This window comes from Pithys albifrons, chromosome 1 (genome assembly GCF_047495875.1).
Source record: "Pithys albifrons albifrons isolate INPA30051 chromosome 1, PitAlb_v1, whole genome shotgun sequence".
In the NCBI taxonomy this organism is placed as follows: domain Eukaryota; kingdom Metazoa; phylum Chordata; class Aves; order Passeriformes; family Thamnophilidae; genus Pithys; species Pithys albifrons.
This window is the reverse complement of record NC_092458.1, coordinates 5,347,480-5,370,803: the sequence shown is the minus strand read 5'-3', so window position 1 is coordinate 5,370,803 and position 23,324 is coordinate 5,347,480. Positions and strand designations below refer to the sequence as shown.

The following is a 23,324-nucleotide window of genomic DNA, read 5'->3' as shown; positions in this document are numbered from 1 at the left end:
AATCTGACAGGATCAGCAAATTATGTTGAATGCTTTTGTCTTAGTCAGGTTTGCTGAGAAGATAGATAATTTTTTTAACTTCTTACCTGCTTAATGACTCTTTTTTAAGAGTGAAATCTTAAGTTTCTTTTATCCCATGTACTTCTGTATTATGTATCAGTTGGGTTTGACTTTTTTAATTTAAAAAACAGACAGAAAGATATGTTTTGATTAAAATTAGGTACAAAATAGGAGAATTATAGAAATGAATAAACTTACATCTGTAAACAAGCACACATTTCTTGTTTGTTTGTTTGTTTGTTCCTCAGGAAAGAGATATTTCCTTGTTTTTGCAAACACTTCTATAATTTACATTTTCCTCGTTTTGCATAATTCATATAAAAACAATTCAGGATAAAGAATTGTATCTGTTGATGAGGAACACTAAGAAATGTCACTGTTGCATTGCATAATAATTTCCCAAAATCTCATGTTCAGTTATATTTTTTTGTTATTAGTCAACTGTATGGAAAGCACACAGGTTTAATGCAAACAATTACAGTGAGAGCAGTTGGTGAATATACCTCTGCTCTGATGTAAAGTGTGAATTTATAGGTTGCCTTCAGGGATAAAACATTCCTCCAAGAGATTAATTTTGTTTTTCTGTTGGAGAGAGTTCTCTCACGTGTTTTCTCACAGGTCTCTGGTTGTGTTCACTCCTGTCCTTCAGTGTATTCCTGTGAATCAGATTTGCCAGTACACTCAGTAACTGCACTGTTTCTGGTGTTTGAGCACTTGATTATTATGATGTAGAAGAAAAAAATTGAAAATACTTTAAAAATTGTAGAAAATGTTCAAAGGAATTGCTTGATTTTTTTTAAGAAAGAAAATATGAACCTTCTGGGAAAATGGTTTTGCTTCATGATGTCCTTCAAAGCTTATAAATATACAATGGGTGTCAAAGTAATGATAATTCCTGCAATAGTGAAAATAGAGATCTAAGTGAGAGGAATTAAGTACACACATATATGTGTACAAATAGTTGGAAAATCTGTAAGGAAAGTTTTGGTTAAAACTGGTAATCTGAGCCCAAAGCTGGATAGAAACCCAGTGAGATTTTGTGCTGAAGGTACTGTTTTTAATGAGGGTATGTGTTAGATGGCTAAAGAACTTGAATCTGTATAAAACTTCAGTAAGATGTGAGAAAAGGAACATTCATACTTGGTGGTCTGTGATAACAGAACTGGAAATAATGGGGTAAGACTGGATAGGGAGATACTGAAAATCAAGAGGGCAAGTAAATTGCAGAGGAAAGCAAATGAAGAGTATAATATGAACACAGAGCAGGACATCTGACATATACAGATATTCCATTGAAGAACATGAAGTAAAAACATGAAGGAAGAAAAATGCAAAATCTTTTAGCTGAGCCAGTAGGTGGGTGAATATGTGCTGGAACTCAAGTCTGTTGCTGAAGGTACATAAGCTGTTCTGAGCTATTGCAATTCTGTCCCCTTAGAACAGAGGTAAGAGAGGTGAAGCCACTTGATACCTGGTACTCTATTAAGACAACATATCAAGTGCCATTTAAAGCTTTTGTATGTGGATGAGACATAGCCTATGTGTAGAAAAATGGCACCTTTTCCTCTCAAGGAAATTAAGGCCATTAAAAAACTGGGCATATTGTGGAGAAGGGTAAAATAAACACTTGCCTGTTTGTGCAGGTTTTTCCTGAACATGCACACACAGAGCTCTGGTCTGCAGTCATAGTTCTTCCTCCCCTCCTTGGTTTAAGGTGAGGGTGGGAAGAAGTCACTTATCTTTTCCTAGTAAGTGGGTCCCTACAGTGAAGTCCCTTGTTGACTTAATTTATGTGAGAGGCCTGGATGGAGTATCTGTCCTACTGAAATGGGCTGGAGTGAGTTGTCTGCAAGGTCACATCAGACCCATGTTCCTCTGCCTTGCTTAATTTTATTACAGAGTTACCAAGCTGTAAATCCTGCAGAAGGCAATGGGTGAACCTGAATTTTAATAGTGGCTCATAGGTACTACTGTGTACTTAATTTATTTACCTGTCTGTAAAATGTCTATGCAAACACACAGTTTGAAATGTTGCTTGTTTTAAAACTTAAGAATAATGCACTTAGAGATGGAAGGTAGTTTTTGTGTAGTTACAAAGGTGTTGCATTTGGTTTGAATGTTGGTGCATTCACAGATCAAAAGTGAAGTGAACAAGCTCTACAAATTGTTGGAAATTGACATTGATGGAATTTTTAAGTCCTTGCTGTTGTTAAAGAAGAAGAAGTATGCTGCTCTGACTGTGGAACCAACAGGAGATGGGAAATATGTAACTAAACAAGAACTGAAAGGATTGGATATAGTCCGAAGAGACTGGTGTGATCTTGCAAAAGAGACTGGAAAGTGAGTTTTTTTGTGACATTGTCCTCTTTTAAACAGTATGTACTTTTTAAATGTTTGCTACCACGTGGCTGTTTCCTTCAGAGCACTGATTGGTAACTGATATGAGTGTTAGAACTTCTTAGCCAATTTTTGTAGGTGATGGTAAATGTTATGTTTTGATCCATAGCAGGTTATATTTGTGCAAGGCCAAATGTCTAATTTCACTATCTGCTTTTGCATCTTCTGTGGAAGCTGTGCTTTTGTCACAATTTTATATATACTGTTAATAAACCAGAGCTGAAATCTTGTGAAAATGGTTTGGAGTCAGAGGTTCTAGGTCAGGTTTTTTGCGTTTTGGGTTTTTTTGGTTTTATTTTGTTTTGTTTTGTTTGTTAATTCAAAGATGGATAAAGATCTAGTGATCACCTCTTTCAGCATCCTCTAATAAAGCTGGAAGTTCATTGGGTGCAGCCTGAGGAAGCAATCCATTTTCCCCAAGACTGCTTCACTTCCATTTTTAAAATGAGACACTTCTGCTACTTCGTTGTGATGGATACTTGGTTGATAGTTTGATAAGTGTCATTGCACAAGGCATTTTCATGCTTAAATTCAATAGAGGTAGTGCATTTAGCACTGTAGAAGGAAAATTGGAGTGAGTGGAGAGGTGGTCATCTGGGAGCTGACTCATATTGTATACTGCCTCTTGAAAACTTAACTTAAATAACTCATGGCCCAAATGGATCCAAAACTGAGTACTTTTTACATCTGTAAAAATACACCACACACTTGCTTACTGTTCTTAAGACTTGCATTTTCTAAGAAAAGATGCATCATAATAGAAGCAAATTTTTCCAAGTTAGGAATGTATTAGTAATTAAAGCTATACAAATGTTTGAGAGTGTTCTTTAGTGACTAACTCTTCTGCAGCTGGTAGATCTTCCAACCACATTTTGCAGAAATAGGCAAGACTTCGCTTACTTGATTTGATATGTTCTCTTCTCCCCCATCTGAAGATACCTGCTATGGAATAATAAATGACAAGATGATATGGGATCAGAAAATAGAAACCACTTGCACTCAATTCCAAATCACTATTTAGCATTAGAACTATTTGGAATAATTGGCTTTTAGTAAAATAAGTAAATAAATAAAATACAATGTGAAATATCCTGGCAAATTTCTATAAATTTTGCATCAGACTTCATCCTCAGCCTCTTTAGGGGTAACTCAGGGGAAGAGAGGATTGTGTCTATTTGTAGTGGTTTTGCTTTGCATGTCTTAAGAGTTTCTTAATTTCTGGATGTTTTTCAGCTATGTAATTGGTCAGATTCTGTCTGATCAGCCCAGAGATGCAATTGTGGAGAATATTCAAAGGCGACTTATAGAGATTGGAGAAAATGTGGTCAAGGGTCAGATCCCAGTAAATCAGTTTGAAATAAACAAGGTAAATGATCTCTCAGTTATTTTTCACCACTGAGGAACTTTACTGTTCCTGAATATATTGACTGCTGATAAAAATATTTTTAATCCTTATGATGCTGTGAAATAGCAGGAGTTTTATGAATTACTGCATAGCATGGGACATACTTCAAAGATTCTACAATATAAGAAAAAAAATACCTACTGGGGCTGGAGGCCCCAGAGTAACAACTTTGTGTCTTGTCCCATCCTGCATTCATTCTGCACTTTGAAAATTTTGAGATGAGGGCTTGTGTTATCAGGAGTTTTCTCTGCAATTCTTACTTTATATTTCAGGTTTAAAATGCATAAACTGAGGAATGTAATGGAAAAGATTCAAATGTTCTGTTTTCTAGAAAACCTTCATAAAAGCTTGCTATTATTAGTTTATTTCCCTAGTAAGCTCTGTATAAGAAAGCTAGTAGTCATTTTGAGATCAAATTCAAGACTTCCTTGTAACAAGAAGTAAAATACTCTCTTTTATCTACAGGGGTTTTAGCAACAGTATTGTGGTTTTGGTTTATTTCTGGAAATCCTTGATGATAAAACATGTATTTTTAACTTTGAAAGCCTCCCCTTCCCTGCTAGGAGGGTGTTTCACTAATGAATTGGATATTAAATGCCCTTCTTACGCTTCTAATAGAAGAGATTTCCCAAATGTGCTCCATCCCAAGTCTCTTTCTTTTCCCAGTCAGACATCTGTCTGCTCTGTGAGACTTTGGTTTCTATTAATCTGTTAAGAAATATGTTCAGTTTGTCCTATGAGTGCAGAGAAGTCACTGGGTTTTATAGTTGACTTAAAAATAAGAATGTTCTGATGCAAATACTCTCAGAGCACTTAATGTCCCAGTAAAAGACAGACATAGAAAAATTTTCACTTTAAATGCTTAAAGTTATTTTGATTTACTACTTTAGAAAAAATGTATTTAACTATTAAGTCAAATGTAGAAGTTGTTTCTAAGACTTGGGATGACAGTAATTATTTAAACATAGTATTTAATTTCATTTAAAGGAAAAACTTATTGTGGAATCTCAGTAGTATGAGATATATGGAAATTAAATTTAGTTGTATCCTCTTGCTACAGAGCTTGTTAAATACACTTAGCTACTTGATATTCAGATTAACTTTATGACCTTAACTGGTGCAGGATCAAGAGGGTAATCTCTGGCTCTATTTTTGTATTTTGCGTAATATTTTCACCTTCAATTTAGTTTAATGTTTAAAACAATTGCATTATGGTTATAACTGTTTTGAACTCTAATGCATTTTTCAGACAGTATTTGTAAAACTATCCTTTCATTAGTAGTTTGAAGGACTGGTACCTAGGGCTGAATGTATGGAAAATATGTTTATTACAGTTTTTCATCTTACTTTTTATTGTTGCAGATGTACTTGTAAATAATAGATGGAGGAAGGTAGCTGCTGTGTTAATCATGTCTTTTAAAGTTTTGAGATGTCCATCACCAAAGTAAAATACTTTTCTCTTAGTTATATTTGTTTTCTCCTTTGATATTTTAGGCATTGACAAAAGATCCACAGGATTATCCTGACAAGAAAAGCTTGCCACATGTGCATGTTGCCATGTGGATAAACTCTCAAGGAGGCCGAAAGGTGAAGGCAGGAGACACAGTGTCATACATCATTTGTCAGGTAAAAATGTTTTTCTTCATACCTAAATACTAGGTAATGTTTTGAGATACGACAAAGGAAACCAACCTAGCTCCTGGAAAAGTGTTTTGGCATTTCTTTGTGGTGAGGTTATGTTATACTTTGAAATAGTCAGTTTTCTATACTAATTTTAGTTTTACAGAGCCATTGTGATCAGCTCAGCTCATGCAACTATTTTTGTATAGTGGCTGATGAAATTTCCCTGAACTCCATGTCTGGAACTAGAACTTAGTTTAAGGAAAATATCCAGTCTTTGTTTTAAGTAGAAGAAAATAATGGAAATTCTTGGAAGGCTTGGAAAGGTAATTGGTGGTGGTGGTGGTTAAATAGTGTCATTGGTATTTCCAGTCTTAACCTGTGTCTTTTCAATTCATAGTCATTGGATCTGGCAGTAGCTCTGATACACAGACTGGGGAATTTGAGCAACTTTCTGGTTTCAGATGTTCGTCCTACAAATGCTTATAATTATCTCACAAATATATACTCCACTTTGGCTTTGCTAATTAAAAAGTGTAGGTTGAATTAGATGGACTGAGGGATCTCTTAGGCCAAGCTGATGACCTTGGCAATGTGACTTCTACACTGGACCACTCTTTCAGCTCCTTCATTATTTAAAAGATGAAAGATACTGTATTTGACTAAAATCAAGAGTTCCTGGCCTGGCATGGCGAGGCTGCCAAGACTTAGCAGAGTTGGGCTGTGGTACGGCTGAGCAGTGGCACAATACAAGAGAAGAATATACTTGTTGAAAGAAGGGAGCTGAAGGAATTGCATTGTAATTATTTTTGCAAAGCAGCTGGATGAGCTGAATAGTCCTAAATTAATTTTGTTCTGAATACTAAGTTGTCTGAAAGGAGTAGGAGGGACAAATGGCTTGCAGTCTGTCTTTGTTAGTGCTGGGGTTTCAGTCCATGGTTCCTGACCCTATTGAAACCAGTAGCTGGTGTTAAATGAAAAAATGAAGGTGGTGTATGTTAATGCATTAGTTTTATTTTGCTGAAAAAAGACAAAACTGAGACTGTACTTGGAAAAAAAAAAGAATTGTGGTACTTCCTCCTGCCCCACCCTATCTCCATAAAGAATTAATTCTGTTGCAGAATCCTTGTTAAATCAGTACTTTAGGTTCAGCTCTGATTTTTGTCACACGTTAAAAATGAAATTTCTTCGTGCAGTTGGGGACTGGGAATACAATGCTGCAGACTAAATGAGTTACATTTTCCAAAAAAGTGCTATCATCTTAAGAGTTGATACTTAATTCCTCCATGAATACTGTTTTCAATTTAATTATTGCCTTCCCAAATTGAATTATTTTCTTCTTATCTTCCTCTTTCATTCAAGTTGGAGAGAAATGTAATGTATACTTTAATCTCTAAATGGTATTTCTCTCTTGGCTTGAGATGGCACCATGCATTTCCTTCAGTATTTCTGAATATTTTAGAATTTCCCTTTCCAAATCAACACTACTGGCTCTGTTACTTATTCACGTGCCAATGAATGATGGTCCATTTTCTGACCATTCATTCTATTTGGTTTTTTAATAGGTTCAAAGAATATAAACTTCATAGCAAAACAGATACAGTTTTAATATCCACCACTTAGAATTTGCTTGTTGTGCAAAATGGTAATTCTAGTTTAGTGCAAAGTGAATCCAAAACGCTTGCCCTCTGTGTATTTTTAACTGAGCTGATGGTTACAATGTGTTTTCATTGTGCATTTCAGAATTGACAGATGGGACTGTTTACTCTGTCTACTCGTGCTGATTTGCACGTGTAGGCTGCAATAATACAAGCTGGTTTTGCATTCTTGAACTTGCGAGTTGATGCCAGCATCAGCAACGCAGCTTTTTTTACTACTGCTGGATTTGTGTTGGATGCATAATAAGTCAACCAAAAGAGAACGATTGTGTAACCCTTTTACATTAAAATTGTGCATAATATTTGAAGCATAATCCTTTGTATAGACTTTTTTTTTTTCACACTTTGTTTCTTATGTGTTTCCTGTCTTAGGATGGATCAGATCTCAGTGCCAGCCAACGAGCATATGCTCCAGAACAGTTACAAAAGCAAGACAATCTTACTGTTGATACTCAGTACTACCTCTCACAGCAAATACATCCAGTGGTTGCTAGAATATGTGAGCCCATTGAGGGAATTGATTCAGTTCTTATTGCAACGTGGTTAGGTAAGTATTCTAAATTCAGTTCCTTTAAAGAATTAAAACAGTCAAAGTGAGAGGTTTTAATATGTGTTTCTCAACAGAAATGCTTCCCCAGATCAGTCTTTTTACACTGAACAATAGCTAGTGTTACACACCCTGTCAAAAGCAGTGTGGACTGAAAGTGTTTTTCTATGGTGTCTGCAGAATAGTGGTTTTCAGAGGATGCTCATTAACATGAACTTAATCTTAAAATCCTTTTTGCAAAAATTTGCTGTTGATAAATGACAATACTATTGCATGTCTTTGAGATTTTCTTCAGTTACTGAAGGAGTCCTGGAGGGTGCATCCAGAGCTAGCATTTTGTCAAAGGGAAACTCCAGCATCTCTGGCATCTTCCCTGGGAAAAAGGAGTCATAATGAAAGAATATAAATTTTTAGTAGGGTGTAAGTGAAGACTTCTTTGCTAGAACTGACCCAGTGAATGAATAATGGAAACATGAAACCTTAGTAACAGTCTTAACTGCTCAATAGGAAGGAATTAAGTGGTCCCCAAAAAACAGAGGCACTTTTAAAAAAATGTGACTACTGTTAGTAACCCACAGAATTACCAGGTTTTATTCAAATGAGCAAAAGGGAATTGCTTTTGCTAGGGCTCTTTTACCTTTTAAAAGCATGTCTAATAATTGGAATTAGAGATTTTGCTGCCCAACTCTGATGGCCTTTTTCTTCTCTATTCCCTAGGCTTCTTACCTAGAAAGACTGAAAGGTTGAAAATTTGTTAACAGTTCTATTGAGTCTCTTTCCCTGAAAATACAATGCTGTGTGTGTAATCCTTTTAGTGTTGTTTCTTCCATAAAAGTGATTCACCAGCAGACATGATTGATCTCCTTGATAAACGGAAAAAAAACAGATTTGTATTCCACATCTAGTTCATTATTTTTAAAACTGCTACTCAAGGACATGGAAAAAGTTGTTAATTGTGCTGTCTGTTGAATTCTTTACAAGACTGTCTTCTCCATCTTCTCCTACAAGGAAACTTCTTAGAGAGTTGCACTGTGTCTATTTAATAAACTGTTCATGCTATGCCCATGTCTGCAGGAGGTTCAGGCCTACAGAAATTATTTTGTTTGGAATATTGGAATGCTCAAAGGAAGAGTTAGTCATCAGCATTTTGTGTTTAGGTAATGGCCAAGATCCAGGATTTGGTTGCTTTAAAACCAGTTGCCCTCAGGACTGTTCGCTTGGGTCACTGCATCTCTGTAGCTTGCTTACTAACAGTGGATTAGCTTGTAATCTGTACTTAAAATGTGTGCAAGTTCCTACCCTGTTGCTTCTCAGGAAGGGTCATGTACAGCCGTGAAAGACTCTTAATCTCCCAAGGCAGTCTGTGTAACATGCAGCTTTTCCATGTCCATTTCTGGGTTGTGTTGGGGGAGAGGAGAGGACACAAGTTTTGCTTTTCTTTTTTGAGTGTCAGCAAAGGTATTTCTTGGAGACACTTGACGTTGCACTGTGTCCTCAACAGCTCTCATGCCTTGAGGAGGTGTCAGCCCTGCTTCACACAGGCAGGCTGACCATACAAATCATTCTGTTTATTATGTGCCAAGGCCTTGGTATACAACTTTTCCCTTGATGTCAGGGTTGACTGTGTGGTATGCCTGCCTGAAAAGGTCACGCAGTCTTGGTTGGGTTGAAGCAGTTTAAAATAGACAGCAAACTTGTATTTTGGTAAGGTAAAAGACAGGAAAGATTTCTGAAGCTAGTTTATTTTATTTGGCAAAGACTGTTAGTCTTGTAGAGTTTAGCTCAAATTCAGAGTGGTTCCTCACAACAGGTTGGATTTTCAGAAAAGACTTGATCCCTTCAGACTCCTAAATTAACTACTCAGATGTTAAGAACTGTGTGCCACTTGATAGCACCTACTATTTGCAAATGCCTATGGTGCTTTTTGCACTATAACATGTTCCAGATGAAAATTTCTTTTATGGTCTGTAATAGCATCATGCAGCTGAGAGTTTATTAATAGTCCACAATTGGCCATCTGAAAACCTGTATGTGTCTATTATAATCTTATCTGAAGTGTGCTCAGTTTTACCTTGCTGTGCAGTAAAAATGTTGTCACCTTCTCTAGCTTTGTTTTCTTGGCAATGGTTAAATTGAGCTTGAGGGTGAAGTCAGGTCTTTTTCAAGACTTCTGCTTAGGTTTATATATACAGCACTTAATTGTACATAACTCGTTGCAAGCTGAAGTTATTGTACAGCTTTTTTTTAGCAGTAGTGGAGGTATAGCCAAGTGGTTTTGTATCAAAGAAATTGAAAATCGTTTGTAAGATACAAAAGGGTACAAAATATTTGCTAAAACAAGGAAATAGGAAAACGTTTACTGTTCTGTGGTGCTAAGTTGGGCTTTTTTACTTAGTATTTTCATTGTGTTGCAAATCCAAATTCCTGTTGTTTTTCCTATCTGGTTGCAAAAGGGCACATTTTTCTGTTCTGAAGGAGAAAGATGGTATTCTGGAGGATATCTGAGCATCGTATCTGTGGACCAAATCTTTGTTGAATTCTCATTGTCATGTCTTCCTTCGCCTGATCAGATTTATTGTGTTACGTAGAGCATGTGGCTGTATAGGGAGAATGGTTGTAGGAAAAAGGTCTTGGCTGTATGTTTCACCTCATAAACAATTTATGTTAATGTTTCATTGACATGTCACCGTGTTAGTCCCACTAGATAAAACTGGGCTCTGCTTGTGAAACTTGACTTCTATCAAAATGATGAAAAGGTCTTTGTTCTGCCTGTGCTCAAAGCAAGTTATTTTAAACTATTTTAGATTCTGAAGAACAGGAGCAAATAACGACACCTAAAAATTGCAGAGAACCCCTTAAATTATTTATTCACTATGGAATCCAGCTGAAAATTGCCTTTTGTTTTTGGACATCGTGGGAGGTCTGCGTGTTCCTAAAATTGAGAACCTCATGGGCATACTCCTGCATTCACTCTTTGTCTTGAAGTTCTGGAGGAAAAGCATGACAAGATGAGGATTGTCAGGGTTTCTGAAACTTAAAGTGTGCAATCTGATCAGTTACATCATTCAATAGACATGATCTTCTTAAATGCTTGGAGACCTTTCTTCAGCTTGAAGACACCTATAGCTTTTAAACTGTATTAGCAAACCAAGTATCTTAATATATATAAATAAGGGGAGTTTTGTTAATACATAAATACTGCTCCTTGTCTCAAAGAAAAGTCACATCTGATTTCTGTATTGTCACAAATACCTAAACGTTATGGAAGCAGAGTCATTTAACCCCACAGTGTTTTTGTAGCTGTTACTGCATGACATTGTTTACCCTAAATGATGGAAGCTGATGACTGCTGTCCTAGGCAGTGTCATGATGTTCTGGAAGAGGTGTGTGCTGCTGCCTTACAGGTGGTGGTGCTCTGCAGATTGGTTGGCATTTGGATGTTGCTTAGGAAGGCTGTTTGATTCTAGGGAGTCATTACTGGGTCATGATGAGGCTTGTCATTAGGAGTGCTTCCCAGTGTTGGTTCCTCCTTCCATGCAGTGTCTGTGTGTTAGCTGCTCCTTGTAAGGAAAGCCACCACTGTCTTAAAGATAAACTGTCTTTTTTTTCTTATTAGAGAGTGATTTAATAGGTGCCTTTAATATAGCGTTCAGCAGCCCCTCTGGCTCTCCTGACAGAAATCAGGATGGTCCTGCTTTCCTTGTGCCAGGAATTATATGATGTTCTGGCTTTCTTGATGTTTCTATGATGTTTCTATGTTTCTATGATGTTTTCTTCACATTAGAGAGTGACATGAAAAGACAGTGAAAGAAATTAAGGTTAAAGTCATAACACAGGCCAGTAAACCCCAAAGTGTGTGAACTTCTTGTTTGTGGTCAGACTGGGTGTTCTTGACATGCTCTAGACTGTTCAGAACCCAAAGCAAGGAGTGAATGACAGAAACATTGAAGCCGTCAATGAGTGAAGGGCAGGACCCTGCGGGGGCTGCAGTGCGCGGCTCCCGCCGCGGGGTGGCAGCACCGCCCGCCCTTTCCCGGCCTCCCGCGGGATGCCCAAAGGGAAAAGGTGCCGGCGGGAACTTCCCGCGCGTCCCGGCGCACCTGCGGGAATGCGGCATCCCGGGAAAAGTCCCGCGGTCGCTCCTGCGGGAATGCGGCATCCCGGGAAAAGCGCCGCGGCCGCGGCCGCTGCCACTCGCCTGCCCGGCGTGGGGCGCTCCTGCGGGAATGCGGCATCCCGGGAAAAGCGTCGCGGCCGCGCTCCTGCTCCCGGGGCAGCGCGGGGAAGGGCGCGCGAGACCCGCGGGAATGCTGCGGTTTAAAACAATCCTAAAACCTGTATGACCCGTTTTCAGGTTCTTGAGTGAACTGGTTTGCTTGCCCCAGTTAGTGAACGCTTTAATAATTCTGTTAAATAATTCCGGATCAAGTCCCGGGATTTAGGTTGGGGATTTACTTTGTGTCATTGCTTTCATCATCAGGTTTTAGTGTTGCGTTCCTTTGTCCCACATCAGCCTTGCAGTGTCGGTGGGGCTGGAAAGCTTACCTGCAGTGCAGGTAATTTAATGATAGCCCTGAAGATTTTTTCTTACCAAAATAAGTCAAAGTCCTTTGGAGTTTTATTTTTTTCTTGATGTCATTCGGGGGAAAAGAAAAAAAAAAAGAGGAATTCAAAGTTTACTGATGAGTCTCATCCTGTTAATTTAGAAATTACCAAACCCAGATACTACTTTTTTTTTCCTCAACCTAATCAGATAACCTGTTTTGTTTACCAAGTAAAATAATATGACTGCTGTGACCTGGTCCAAGCGGATACCAGCTTAGTGTGCTGAAATGGATTAATTGAACCAACTAACTATTCCTGAAAGGAGATAATAGATAGAATAGGTTCCAGTTCCACAAGATAATTAAGGTAGGCATGTTCTTTAAAAGCCTGATTTGTAGTCCCTTTTATTCCACTGTGGCTGTTTGCACACCAAAAGTTAGATGTATGCTTGATTCAGCACAATATTTTTCCTGTTGTTTTCTCCACCCAAAACAGCTCAGAAAGTTCAGAGATAGGTGTAATTTAAATTCTTGCAATGAATATTTTTTCCCCTGATAAATTATTACTAAATGACCAGATGTGTATTTACTGCCACTGTTTTTGGCTGAATATTGGAAAACTGCAGTTGTCTGAAGATCAGAATTTATCTTTTCAGTGAACCACTTTGCTCTGTATTCCCCTTTTGGGAACCAGCCAAGCATAGGTTTCTAGCTCAACTTTAATGATATCTGTGTCAGAAAGTTGCACTGATGTTTTTTCATTCCACTTCTGAACTCGGAATAAATCCAGAATTTTTGTCTTCACCATTGCTACTTTAAATCCAGCCTACTGCAGAGTTTGTTATTTTTGCAAAATCTGACTACTGAAATCAAGTTCCCTTTCTAAACTTTTTATCTACTACCTGTGTATTACAGAACATACTTCTTGTTTTTTTTTAAACCAGCAAATATGTTACCAACTCTTTTATTTAAAAAACAAACAAACAACAAAACCCAATAAAAACAACCAACAGATAAAAACCTCAGTGGTTTTTCTTGTTTGGTACTGTCTGTGTTGAAGTATAAAATATGCTGTTAACAGTGTTTTCTGCTTTGTTTGCTCATTCTTTTAAAGAATAGTAGAGAACTATAATAAAAGTTTAGGAACCTCTTGGAGGTGAATTGTTGCCCTTATGCATTGTTGTTATTCTCATGACAAAATTAAAATTCGGAAAATTGATGGAATTAGTGAAACCCGTATTTTATTAAGAACCAAATAAACTTATTTGGCAATGGAATTTTAACTTGTCCTTGAATTTCTTTTATGACTGCAAAACAGAAATTCAGAATAGTCATAGTAAAGTCAGACATATCAAATGTCATGCCATATCATTTATGTAAAGACAATCTATATCTGCCTGTAAAACACAGCTGTTTTACAAGTCCAGTAATATTTGTGTTGTTTAACTGAATATTGTTCCCAGCCTTGTTCCAAATTGTCAGTAAGTCTCAGGGTACAATAGAGTAAGTGTAAGCTTTACTTTCTGTTTGTGATATTTGTTGCACTTTCTGTAGGAATTACTGTATGTTTTACTGAACATTATAAGAGTTATGGATTAATACATGGAGATCTGTTACTTGGCTTAATTAATATCTGTTAAAAATATTTTTAGGAGTGCTTCTCTGATCTTTTCTTCTTAATAATAAAGTAAGCCATAGGTATCTGAATGTTTTCTCCTACATGCTCATTTGATTAATTTTTTTTTCCTTACATGTGCTATTTGCTAGAGTGAACAAAAAAACCCCTGTAAATGAGATGCATGGACTTTTAAAAGGTTACACATGACAAAGGATGACAAAAAAACCTGTAGATTTTTATTAAGTTTACCTTGGCAGTCTTATTGCTAGGGCAGCGAACTTCCTGCTTACTTGCTTATTTACTTATTTGTGGTTGAATCGGTATTTTTAGGATCTTTTTGTGTATTTATTTGTTTCAAATCTTGAGTTCTGGCAATCAAAAATAAAGCACTTTGTCTCCAGCGCTGCCGTTTTAAATGCTGCTACTGAATTTTAACCACTGCATTAGATTGAAACCTACATGCTGTTAACCACTGAGCCAAAATGAAATCGACCACTGCATTGAAATCAGAGTTGGCAGTTGCACACGGACTTGAAGGAGTTGGTAATAGCAGTGCACCCGCGTTTCTTTAATGGGGTTTTTATTCTCTGGTTTTGGTTTTAATGCTGCCATTTTGATTTAAAGACTGCTTCTTAATAACGATGCACATTTTTATTGAAATATTTTCAGTGTATCTTAAGAAGAAAATAAAGCTATCTGTTAGGAGTGTTTCCCTCAGAAAACAAAATGTTCTGTTGCATACTCCCGTGATAATGCAGTGTGCTTGTTTTATTTATAAAGCAATCTTGCGTAAGAAGATAAGTAAGAAGCTTTCTTCATGTTTTGTGAACCTTTATTCATGGTTAAAAATCATAGAATGTATTTATGTTCTGTGGAGGAAGTTTTGCTAAAGAGAGATTTTCAGCTTCTGAATTTACATTTTGTAACTTTCTTTTGAATCTGCTTCACCAAGCATATGAAAAATAAGCCTGCTTGCATGGTTGACCTCTTAGTCTTTTGAAATTTTTGTTTCTTATTAATAGGACTGGATCCCTCCCAATTCAAAGTCCATCACCATTACCATAAAGATGAGGAGAATGATGCCCTGGTTGGTGGCCCAGCTCAGCTCACTGATGAGGAGAAATATAAGGACTGTGAAAGATTCAAGTTTTGCTGCCTCAAATGCGGAACAGAAAATATTTATGACAATGTCTTTGATTGTTCGGTTAGTTTTTTGTAATTGTTTCCTTTCTGTTCATCAGGGAGGCAGAAAAAAATACGTGTAGAGAGAACAGCTTCTCAGATAGGAGGAGGTACCATATTTTTTCAGTCCTGCTATTATTAGCTCTGTAAGAGATATTTGCTGATAGAATAGTGCTGAAATATTTTTCCCATTTTTGCATTTCAGCTGTGTTGTATAGCAGAACATGAGAGATTATCTGCCTTCATTAATCTGTTTGTCCACAGTCACGAATGATTGTTGCTGTAACTTTTTTAAAGGAATCCTTATCTTAACACCTTAGTAACTTCCAGTTCTCTATATAATGTAACTTTCGTATAGCAATGGCAATGTCTTATCCTAAATCATATTAATTGGAACAAAGTGTTCTTTAAGCTTGTGTTTATCTTGCTACATCCCACCTCCCTTCTTGACAGTAAGGTTTATCTTGCCTTCTGTCTTTGTGATTTGAACATAAAAAGTCACAGGAGTACATTCTTGCTGAGAAGTTCTGCCTGAAAATGTATCTCTGACCTTGGATCACAACTTGAAATAGGGCCAAGTATTTAACTCTTCAGCGATGTTATGTATGTATTAGTCATCAGCAAATTAGTGAGCTTCAGAGTAGGGAAAACCTTGAAACTCAAAGCAAATAAATCTTTTATCTAAATTAAAAGTAATTATTTTAAGTTAATTTGGACAAACAACAGATGTTTTGCATTTTTTGAATCAAAATAAAGCAGTCTTTGGAAACAAGTAAGAGGAAAAGACAAATCTAGTGATACTTTGTGAATCCTTGACTTTTGTTCATTGCAGCTGTAAATAAGACAGTTAATTGCATGTAGGCTTGACAACTTGCAGATGGGCTAACTGGAGAGAAGTGTGTGTCAGGCTCCTTAAAAAAACTCCCAAAACATCCCCACCACCAAAGAACAAAAGAAATCCTGAAACCAAACTGAATCCCACCCGACCCCCCCCTCATTACACCTGGAATTATTTAGTGTTGAAAGTGGGGCCATTTAGCCAAGATGGCTCAAAGCACCACAGTGTTACCTTGAAAGAAAGTTTTCTTAAAGTTGTGTAACTGTCCAGCCTACTAGATTGCTTTTATATTTTGGAGAATTCTAGTAACTTAATTTCAGCTGTTCACACAACACTTTTAGGTTCTAAAATTTTAGTGTAAGGTGTTCAGAAGATTTTGAAAGTGGTGGAATGAGATGGTGCAAAACTGTAAGAGCTATTCTTTGAACTTGGAGAAAATAATAAATGATCATGGGATTCTCGATTAATGAGGTTTGTCTCTACAGCCCTGTTGGTAATTTCTTAATTCATATCTAATAGGGTTATTTCAATGGTCTGGGGTAGAACTTTGATGTCCCTGATAAAACAGCAAACCTGTATTGTTTGGGTGGAGATGGGGGGCCATGATTTGTCCACAGGTGAATTTTTTTTTTTTACTCAACATGTTTTTTTGAATTACTGACCCTGTGGCATGTTCTCCATAAGAGCTTTCATTAAGAAGAGAATGAAAAAACTGTAGGTCAGAGATACCTGCATAGGGGTACGGCCAACTGTGATGGAAAGAAAAGAGGCCCAAATATTACGGGCCCTTTAGGACTATTACTTCAAAAAAATAGGTATTATGTCTAAACTGTGGTAATTTCTGCTACCACCTGTAGTAATGATGCATGCTGGTGTTACACTTCTGTTTTCAGGGTCGATTTATTGAACCCAGCTTGCAAAGGTGCAGTAACACTGGATGTGAAGAGCCTCCTTTCAACTATGTGGTTCAGATGAACAACAAGTTGCTGTTGGATATTAGACGTTACCTCAGAAAATACTATAACGTAAGTATTTAGAAAATACTCTGCCATATGAAAGGAGTGTTTGAAGTAGTGCTGAACTTTTAGTGACTGTCATGTTACCTTTTTTTGGTATGGTGTAAGGTAGTAGCTTGCAACATCAAACCCCAACTTTATGAAAATAAAACAAAGAATTATTTCAAATACTAATTTAGAATGTTTGTTTTCTCAGTTCAGTCTCAAGTAAAGACAGTCAGATGTACTTAATTTTTTGTAACTATGTGTCAATATTATTACAGATGTAGTAGTTCTCTGTCTTCCAGATTTATAGCCAGAGTACAGAATGTTGATTATCTCAATGCTTTTAGGAAACTCTGTGAAGTCTATCAAGTAGGCAGTTTCTCATGTCATTGAAATATGAATCTCTTTCTCCAACCCAAATTGATGTATGTTGTGTTACGTTGTGAAAAGGAAAACCAAATGTGACTGTAAAAATTCTTTGAAGGACTGTAAGAAGGGAAATACTATGATTCTTTCTTCATAATGATTGGGAAGGGAAAAAAGAGGAGAAAGATGGATAGTTAATTAATTTGATATAATTCCCTTTTTTGGGGAGTGGTGCCAGAAATCCAAAGTGCCACCAGTAGTGGCTGTCTTTGTGTGGCATTGTGGGTAAAAAAAGTGTAATATTTAAAATTCCTATCTTTGCACTGTCCGAAGTGGTGACTGATTAGGACAAAACACACTGTGCTTTCTAAATTATTTCAGTATGTTTTTTTTCTCTAATATGCTAGAAACATTGGCAGCTAGCTACTTTAGTTAAATTTTCATAGATCTTCCCATCCCATTGCCTGCTGCTTATTTTGGTTGTCCCGTATGGTGTGTTTACACAGCTGCGGGGTAGACGTACATCTCGAAGGCATTCCTAACCTTTGAGTGCTCACAACTTTTGATATACTCAAAAAAGTAAATTGTTTTTGGAAATTTGGCCTGTATATAAATGGCATGTCTAATTTGTGATGTGTTGAGTATCACAGAATACTTTTGCAGACAGCAGCTACAATGCTAAGAATTATCATTGTGGTTCAACACTAAGTGTGTGTTTTGTATTAGTCTTTCTTTTGTATTAGATTTTATTGCAATTGTAGGTAAGTGTTTTCTAAGCTCTTTTCCCAAAGGATAATAATTTCGAAATGTTTAAATACTTCTTTTGAAGACCTTCTAAATGAGAACAAAACTTTCCTAGAGTATTTGAATTTTGGCATTATTTCACAAGGTAGGGATAGTTTGTTTCTTTCCATTGAAGTTAAAGGTAGATGGCTTGGACAGGTGAATTCACCAAAATGTGAGGTCTCTTTTTAGTGTGATGCAAAGGCCAACTGACTGCAAAATTATCATTCAGTTGATATTATATTTAATTATACCAAATGTTATTAAATAATATGTCCAAGAAATATGTTTATCCCCAGAGCTTTTGTATGAAAGTTGCTTTTTAGATTTAATGTACATACATCATGGTAATACACAATGCCACATGCTAAGTAATTTCAGGCATATAAAGTGCTAAAAATATGTACATAACATATGCAATAGTAAATTGGAATGAATAAAGATACATTTAGGGCAGGAAAAGTTCTTACTCCGGATAAGAACAAAAATTGGTGCAATATTTTACTCTGTTATTTTTCTTTTTTTTTTCCTTTTTTTTTTTTTGTTAGTTGTTTTGTTTTGCTTTTAAGACCAAGCTGTGATCCAAACTGAAGTAGTTGAATATTGAATATTGTGATTTGCTTACATTGTATTTAAATCTAGTAAGTATCTTACTACATGTTATATAGGAAAATGAAGATAATTAAAAAGAAAATTATTTGTTCATGTAAGTAAAAGCTTTTATAAAATGAGTTTATCTTTAGTACTGAGACTTTACTTTTAACCTACTTAGCTATAATATGTTTAAAAACTATTTTTGACTGTGGAATATGTTCAGACTCTAGAAATGTGAGCTTATTTGAGTGTAAAATGTAATTTCCAGATTGCACAATAATTTTCATTTTACAAAAGGGCTTTTCACAGAGTTGGGCAAGTAAACTTTTTGTCCTTTTAGTTCCCAGAAAATCAGATGCTGAGAGCTTTAGTTTATTCCTTTCATCCAGTACTTGTAGTGACTGTATAACAGCTGGAGTTGAAATTCATCAAATAGGTGTTTGTACTAATACATATAATCCTATAAACTATAAAGACACACCCAGAGGTAGTATGGCAAAGAACCATCTGAACAAAACATCTGATGAAACTTTCAAATGCTTATTTAACAGTCTCCTATTGTAGTGATTGCATCTGAAAGGCACAGAAATACCAGTTTATAATGGTCAAAGATGCTGTCACTGCTTATTTTTCTTTAGATATTTCTTTGTTTGTATGTTCATCAAGTGGCACATAATACATAAACATAAAATGAGAAAATGTATTTTTTAAGCTATGAAATAATGAGCTATCTTTTATGAAAGCAGCCCTATCAAGAGCCTCTGAGCCTGATCACTGAGATGAATAAGCTTACTTTTTTTCAGTGTAGCTTTGAATCAGATGTTTTTTTTCTTTAAGATCATTGCATGTTGTTTCCTTTAGTCTATTGAAATGCTTTTGTGTGTGGCAGTGTAAATTTAGGGGCGGGGGGAGTGCCACAAAATCTAAAAGTAGAAAATCTACATGCCCTTTTTGGCACATGAAACTGTGATAAATAAATAAATACAGTGATGATATACTACATTCCTTTAAAAAGAAGCAAACGTAAGAGCATAAACAGAATTTCACAAGCCTACTACAGCCCCACTGCTTTTGTAAATTACTTGTCTTTATATGAAAAATTTCTGCTTCCGCAGTCATTTTTTGCCATTAAACACTGAAATGTTTTATATCTGATTTCCAAAACATATCCACCATTGCTCCAGTATTTATGGTTTTCTTAATAGTATTAACTATATCAATTTTGATAATCTTACTCTTAAATGTAAATATATCTAAAAATGACATGCAAAGATTTTATTTCCTCTCAGTAATGCATTATTCTATGAGAGATTGATCCTGTTGTGTGCTGCTTTTTTTTTTTTTAATTCTGCTTCAGAAGAGCAAATAGATGAAAAGAGAGAGAAACGCTAGCTAATCTAAATTGGGAAATGAAGAGGGCTTTTTTAAGCATGAAAATTTCATCATCTTGTCAGCTGGCAGAATGCCTGCTGTGTGGATTCACAAAGGCTAAGAATTACACTTTCATGAAATTTTCCTCACTAACTGCCCTGGTTAATTTGAAAGATAACCCACTGTTCTAATTCATTCCTCAATTGGGCGGTGCAGGTTTTATCTTTGATCTGACAAAGCATTTGTGTTAATCGTTTTGGCCCTCTACTAGACACTCTTGGGATTGTGCTTTTACAATAAATGTGTCTGTGATAGCTCTTTAGTCTATTATACTTACAATAGATCCATAGAACTGGTAATTAATTCTGTACTGCTTTGGAAATGGGGAAGAATAGGTGTAGCTCTGTCAAGTGCTGCTGGGAAGTTTGTTTAGCTAGTTCATTTTTGAAGTGTTACCCTCACCCATCAATGAAACATCCATGCTGGGGAATGGGTGAAAGCTGAAATATGCAAGCGTAAATGGAAAAACTGACCAACTTTCCTGCTTAAGGAGGGTGTAATTTCATTTATACTGAGTCTAATCATTACACTGGAACTAGTTTTGTGTTTGCAACTGGAATGTTCAAATACTCATTTTTGAGCACTTGGTAAACAAAGGCCAATTCTTAAATCCCCTTTTAAAAAACTTTAGAAATCCCAATAAAAAATCCCAAATCTTACTCAGCTGTTGAGGTGTTAGTTTTGCCAGCTATAAAGAACTGAATAAACCCCCCCCAATATATTGTAATTGCCACTTAAGCAGTACCAAAATTCGTACAGAACTGATTGCATTGGGAAACTTGTCCCTGAAGCAGCAGTTCTTAAATTTTTTTTAAAACATCAATACACCTTTAGTATTGTTAGTGGTATATTTATAAATATAAAAATACTAAAACCTGCTTTTATATAGATGCTCTTTCTGTGTTGTCTGGTTAATAGTGTATGGCATCTGCAGATCTTTTTATGTTTTTCAAAACACATAAAATGATGTGAACTTTAAAAAGGGTTTTTAAAAATTGAAAAAAATCTTTGTCCAAATCTGTATTGCACTGGTTTTGTTTTATAGTCTTTTTCTACTAGACCACTATAACCCACAGGCAGAAGTGAGTTTGAAGGCTATTGAACGCTGCTAAATAACTTTATACTGTTCAGCTGTGAAAATTCAGTGTTCAATAGCCCTCAAAATTTCTCATTTCTTACCTGTGGTGGGGTGGTCTACTGCTTGCACATTAGGTCGCAGTATAAAAGCATGTTGGTATGCTCTTCAAAATCTTTAAATTATTTTATATATATATATATATATATATATATAGCTGTTCAGATTCTTGTGTATATGTTTGAGGGTTTTGCATTCGTATTTTGCACACTTAAAAAGGTGAAAGATTTCTAAACAAGGTAACATTATAGGAAGCAATAGTGTTCACACAGATTTGGGGATTGTGTGACACATTCACCTCAGAGAACAAAGATGACAGGGCTGGTTCTGAACCTGAAATCTCCTACACCTCTCAGTGGAGTGTAATGGCAGCAACCCACAGGTGTACACCACCTGAACAGGTGAAAATATGATTGTTGATAATGGCAATGACTTTTGTAATCATGTTCTCACAACAGGCATGCATTGAAAGTGGGTTTGTTTGGTCAGTAGGTAGGAGTAAGAAGTGTCTTGGGTGTGAGAAAAGGTATTCAGTAGTGGCAATAGTACAATATTTTATTTATTGCTGTGCCAATAGTACTAGAAGTATATGAGCATGTGATGAAGAGTACTGAGGGCCAAGAAGTTAGAAGGGTGTGGTAAGCAGAATCAGATAGCTAGACTGCCGTCAGATTAACTCCAGTGATTATTTTCAGTCCTTCCTGTATGTATGGAAATAGGTTTCTGAGTATTTTCCAAGTTTACACTTGTGTCACTGTCATTTTGGTTTATACATACAGAAACAGAGATACTTATTTTTAGTACTGAAAGTTTCCAAGTCAAGACAGAATCGAGAGAGATTGGAATGAAAATTATTAATGTGATTCCATTCATAGCTAACTGGGAACCCGACAGAAGGGAGGTTGCCACCAGACTATCAGGGGTTTCCTCCTCCCCTCCACAGTAGCATTTTCTGATTCTCTCCTTGATTGAGGTTGACAGATGAGTTGTGGTTGGAATCATGTTTTGGTTAAGCAGGAGGAAATTAGAAATATCTTATTGGACAGGGCAGTCAGTATTGTACAATATGAAAGCGTAATACATCTATCTTTTATAATTTCTATTTATTGAATAATAAAAGATAACCCTTTGGTCACCATGTGTAGTGCATTTTGGGGATGAGTAAGCAGTTATTTGTCACAGCACTCATAGAGTCTATTAACTAGAATCGATTCACTATTACTGCAACTTCTCCATGATCTGCCCTGTAAAGGAATTGTTTGGTTCAGACTTACAGCATCAATATGATTTTTAGTGAAGTGTTTCAAAGTAATGATCGATACGTCTTTACAAAGGCTTTAACTCTCTGCATTGGATTTTACTAGCCATGATGGACACGCATCCATCCCACCGATTCTTGAGTGAGGCTGAGTAGGACACTCTGCACTCCAAATTTTAGCTGCTGAGAATGAGTGAGCATAAGCAAAGAAGCAGAATCTGTACTTAGTCCGCAGTCTGCTACCTTGCCAGAGAAGATTTAATGACACTAGATATCTCTGACAGCTCTTTGTAGAAGAGGCTCCCCAGGCTGGACACGCCATGGAACAGGTTCTAAGAAATGGGGATTGCTTCAATAGAGTAAAACTAACTTTGTAATTTCCTCTGTAGGTAGAATACAGAGGAATATAAGGACTTACTACCACAACAATTTGTTTGCTTAGGCTTATAAATGGCAGTATTGTGAACATCATGTTACAGGAAGTGTGCCCAGAGATAAATATGGTCGTGGTTATGATTGCCACCAAGTGTGTAATGTTTACCTAGGTGATTGAATCACTCATCTAATAACAAGATGTTGCTGTCTTCAGAGGATTACAGAAAGCACAGTCTTTGAAGGTACTCTGTTGGAACTGATCTGTTGCCCTGGTCAAAGCAGTGATGAATTTCGGCAACACTTGGTGTGCGTGTTTGTGCTGCAGTAGAGAGAGGTGGTTGTAGCTCTGTGTATCTGATCTGGCTTTAAACTGACTACCAAATAGGAGCTTTGATGTTTCAGTAGCAGCATTTGTTATGAGATTCTGTAGCCAAGATTTTAAAATCCTGGGCAGATCTCTGCATCCTGTGGAGAGATCTGCTACAACTGCATTACTGCCAGTTCTCGAGCAA

At 36.4% G+C, this 23,324-nt stretch overlaps 1 protein-coding gene across 2 annotated transcripts in view; it reads left to right on the top strand.

The window, feature by feature from the left end:
• The window catches only part of POLA1 (DNA polymerase alpha 1, catalytic subunit), a 194,401-nt gene that overhangs the window by 71,183 nt on the left and 99,894 nt on the right, over positions 1-23,324 (top strand). For both annotated transcript variants that reach the window (XM_071547642.1, XM_071547558.1), the window contains exons 29-34: positions 2,195-2,400; positions 3,691-3,823; positions 5,357-5,488; positions 7,513-7,687; positions 14,872-15,053; positions 16,763-16,894. In XM_071547642.1, the coding sequence (XP_071403743.1) occupies positions 2,195-2,400; positions 3,691-3,823; positions 5,357-5,488; positions 7,513-7,687; positions 14,872-15,053; positions 16,763-16,894 (960 nt within the window). The remainder of the gene's footprint in view (positions 1-2,194; positions 2,401-3,690; positions 3,824-5,356; positions 5,489-7,512; positions 7,688-14,871; positions 15,054-16,762; positions 16,895-23,324) is intronic.